The 4,581-nt window shown below is 36.0% G+C and overlaps 1 protein-coding gene across 1 annotated transcript in view; it reads left to right on the top strand.

Annotated features, from left to right (window-relative positions):
- LOC106528460 (RAS guanyl-releasing protein 2) overlaps positions 1-4,581 on the top strand; it is a gene marked incomplete in the record, with an annotated part of 111,860 nt that overhangs the window by 42,053 nt on the left and 65,226 nt on the right. The window contains 2 exon segments of the mRNA XM_014023629.1: positions 664-814; positions 3,522-3,695. Coding sequence (XP_013879083.1) covers positions 664-814; positions 3,522-3,695 — 325 coding nt within the window.

The raw sequence follows: 4,581 nt of genomic DNA on the forward strand, positions 1-4,581 counted from the left end.
TACAACAGGTCACTTTCAGGCCTGGGCTTCCCTTGCAAAAGAGAGCTGCAATCTCAGTGGGGTTTGCTTGTTTAAATAATAGTAAATAAACGCGTCATAATCAGATATTTCTTTGAAAGTTACTCTTAATTGATGATGCAGTTTACTTGGCATCTGAAAATACATTTCCTCAAAAGTATTTTTAATCTGAAAAGAGCTTCACTGAGTGAGAAATAGTTAGGAGCTCAGCAGACAGTTTAAGTTTCACTTTCAGTTTCACCCGAGAGCCTGCAGGAGTCATGGGCGGGGTATGGGGTGGGGGGGGCTCCGCCAAGAGGAAGTTCGGCTTAAAGACACGTCCCAAAAAGCGTTTCTGGTCCCAAAACGTGTTTCTGGTCCCCACCTGTTGTTTTGCTCCTCAGCATGGCTTCCTAAAATTGCTGCAGGATTTCTCAAACATGCATGAATGAGTCAGAGCAAGGCTTTGGTCATGTTTTTTTTTACAAGAGTATAACATTATAACATGATATAAAACTCAAAAAAGTTGATTTTACATGAAATTGCCCCTTTAATGGGTTAGTGGGATCAGTTTAGCAACGACTATAAAGCTGATCCTCACGGCTTTTATGGAGATGCTTTCAAAAGGCCAATAAAGACAAGAGTTTGTATTTTCATCCCTTTCAGGCCATCATATAAATGGAAACGGCAGGTGACCCAGCGTGTACCGTCCATGTCCAAAAAGAGGAAAATGTCTTTGCTGTTTGACCACCTTGATTCCTGTGAGCTGGCTGAACATCTGACCTTCTTGGAGTACAAATCGTTCTGCAAGATCCTGGTCAGTTTGAGCACAGCCTGCAATGAAGCAGCGTATCCAATCTGGTGTTGTTTATATCTCTTGAATACTTTGAATTCTTCTGTGGTTGCATGCCACAAGTCCACGGTTGTTGCTAAGCAATAGGGATTCATATCCATTTTAACTGGGCAGCATTTACTTTTTTCCCATTTAGGTTCTATTTTGGATGCCAAAAACAAGATTGTCAGAAAGTTTTTTTATTTTATTTTAGCTAAACTAGTCGAATTACGTCACAGTGAGATCATTGTCATTTTAACAAACGTGCTTTTTAAAATCCAAATTCTGACTGATAATTAAAGAAAAGAAAAATATATCAAAGTGAGCAACTTGATTGGAAATAGTGGCTGTGGCTRTTGGTAGCAGTACACCGTATGGCATAAACAATAATGCTAAACAATACAAAGCATATCACATTCACAGCAATTGTATTTTTGGTTAATCTTGAGAGAAAACCCAGCTCTCTTTGGATCTTTACTGCCCAAAACTAATTTCACAGTGAAACATTATTCAAAGTTTGAATAAGACTTTACATGACCTAACTAGAGTTTTGATATTTTTATGGATTTYACACAACTGTAGTTAAAATTTATGAAGTTTCTACCATGAAATATTCAACTTCGAGTGCAGTGATGTCACACACTCGAAATTCTGAGTTCTTTAAACTTTTCAAATTGTTCACAAATTCTTGTTTCACAACTTCTTATACAGTTTATCCACCATAACATAAGCATTTTCAGCTTCTTTCACCCATCGTGTCTATCTTTCCCAGAGTGCAGAATACACACATTATCTCTCACTGACTTCCATTGTGTTTGAGCTCAGAAGTTTCTCTTCAAAACCAGGAGGCCCTTTTAACTTGTCATATCTCCCACATAAAAACTACAAATATAAAAACGTACATGTGTGATAAGCAGATGCTTCTGTGATTTACAGTTCAGGATATCATTTGTGTTGTTTGTACTTTGACTGTTTCTTTGAGGTTTAATTTTTAGTCTTTATTATTTCTGCCTGTCTTATTAAAAGTGCTGTCAGGGAGGGACAGACACAAGTGTGTGACTTACTGCTCGACTTAAATCAACCTTATTTCTATAATAATTTTCAAGCACAAATAAAACTCAAAATTCTAAACTAAAGGCCCTGTCACAAAATAAAATAAAAAAATCCACTAAATTACTAAAAAAAATTGAATTTTTGATCAATTTGTTAGCGTTGCAGTATGTACATGCCTAAAACAGGCTTCCAGTTGATTTTTTATTTCATTTTAAACGTTAGAGTTCTCCAATCTTTTTATAAGTTGGCATAAGTTGTCTAAAATATCATAGTGTGACGGAGTCTTAAGCAAAACCAAGACGTGACGAGCAAAATTTGTGAAAAAAGGTTTTAAAAAGTTGTATAAAACTTTAAAAATGAACCAATAAAATAAAAGTTAAAATGCCTGTGACATGCATATTCTTCAAATATAAAAAGTCAAAGAAAACATCTTTGTATTTATGAAACTTTACATAATACRCATTATTTTACCCATTTTGTCACATAACTGGCATATTTTCTTCTAAACTTGGCTCAAACAAAATGAAACAGGAAGTGACATCAAAGGGGAACTCTTTAAGAAAGAAACTCTCTGGTCTTTGTTTATTGAAACATTATTTGACCTCTGACTCCTTTGTGTCTCTGATAGTGACTCAAAATGATCTAAAGAAACATCAGATTCTTACAGCTTGTGTTAGCAGTTGTAGCAATGCTCTGTTCACACTCAGACGTTCTCCTTTGACATCACTTCCTGTTTCTTCACATGCAAATATCTCAACAGTTCTTCTCAACAGCATAACATTTGTTGTGATATGTTATCAATGTTAGCTTTCCAAAAATCAGTTCATGTTCATTACAAAAATTTGATGTCACAGGCACTTTAAATAACAATTAAAATTGTAGTTAATAATAAGAACTATAAAAGATTAAAGCTATTTAAAAAGTGTTTTAAGCAGGCATAACAGAGAGGTATTAAAAACAAAAAATTCTGATTATGTGTAAAGTCTCTTTAAGATGCAAGTTTTAAGTTTTGCTTTAAAAATAGGAAGCTGATTTCAGAGCGGGGGGGGGGGGTGCGATGAAACAAAAAGCTCCACCTTTCTGTCTCGTTTTACAAATTCTTGGAAAAACTAGTAAATCAGGATGCTGAGAATGGAAAGTTCAGGTGGGGAGGATAAGGGAMAGGGAGGCTGATGGTGTCAGGCTGTTGGAGAATTTGTTTGGATCCTAAAATTAATTCTTAATTTCACAGGCAGCCGGTTTAATGGTGACCCTAATGAGCCGCTGGCAGCAGCTATAACATTTCTTTTGATCTTGGTTCTCTTTACAMCTCTACAGTTTCATCAAAACACCAGCATTTTGTCAGCATAGGTTATTACAAAAGGAAGTCTCAAATTACCGTTAGGCTGTAGAGACAAAAGGTGAAGCATGCTGGGATTTTAAGGCGTAGCTGTACTGGCAGGTTTGTTCAGAAATTTTCTAATTTTTCATATAAACCTGTACAAATCCCACTTTATTAAAACACATTGTTGATTTATCACACAAAACATAGCATAGGTATTCCATTGCATCCCTTTTTTACATTAATATTTTAAATATATTATATCAGTTTTTTTTTTAGTTTCATGCTTCTTTTATTTATTTATTTATTTATTTTCAGTTTCAGGACTACCATAGCTTCGTCATGCACGGCTGCACGGTGGATAACCCCATCCTGGAGCGCTTCATCACCCTCTTTAACAGCGTCTCCCAGTGGATCCAGCTCATGGTGCTCAGCAAGCCGACCGCGCCGCAGAGAGCCGCCGTCATCTCTCATTTCATCAGAGTGGCACAGGTCTGTCTGCTGGAGCGGTTAGGATCTGTGTSAAGTTTGGGCCTACAATGGGTGGCATGTCCAAGCTGAGAAAAAGAGAACAAATTGTTTCTGATGTGGTTATACCAGTTACAAAATATACTATTTAAAAAAGATTTGGAAGATTTAGAGTTGTRGGAATTAATTAAAGGGATAGTTCAGATTTTTTGAAGGGGGTTTCTGTCCTAAGATGAGTCAATTCAAACCTCAAACTAGTTTTTGTGCTTCAARGGAATGCTTTGTTGTGGATTTTTTTTACACCACATCACTATTTTACCACATTGCTACTTTGACTGGGTACATTTATTGTTGCAAGTTGCACAACAAYGTTGTTCAAGGAATGCGTTGCAACAAACTGCATTCCATTCTGAGATCATAACKTTTCAACATGGGCAGTTTTCAGCGTGACCAACCATCTGATTCAAAAGTGGTAMAAGTTAATAATTCACCTGAACCACAATGACATTTTCAGGTTTGAGATCTTTTAGTCTTTGAATCATGCTACTGGATTGGACGTCATGTGACCTGCACATTCCACGCAAGCAGCCTTTTTATACACTGTGCAGTAAATAGTACATTTACACAAGGCAGTTTCTAATTTCRGCTTATAAATTTCAGAAATCAGGAAAAGAAATGTACAAGGGCAAAGACTACATTTCACAAGTAAATACACATTTATCCAAAACTTGTGATTTGAAGTGTAAAACTTGTTTTAAACATTTCACCATTTGAAAAATACCCAAGACATAAAAATCATTCCACACAACACAGATAGAGAGATGGAGAGAGATGGAGAGATTTTCTTGCAGACTCTTAAGTCCAAATCACATAAAAAAGAATCAATCAATCAATCAATCACAACAATAGG

This window comes from Austrofundulus limnaeus, unplaced genomic scaffold (genome assembly GCF_001266775.1).
Source record: "Austrofundulus limnaeus strain Quisiro unplaced genomic scaffold, Austrofundulus_limnaeus-1.0 Scaffold382, whole genome shotgun sequence".
Classification (NCBI taxonomy): Eukaryota; Metazoa; Chordata; class Actinopteri; order Cyprinodontiformes; family Rivulidae; genus Austrofundulus; species Austrofundulus limnaeus.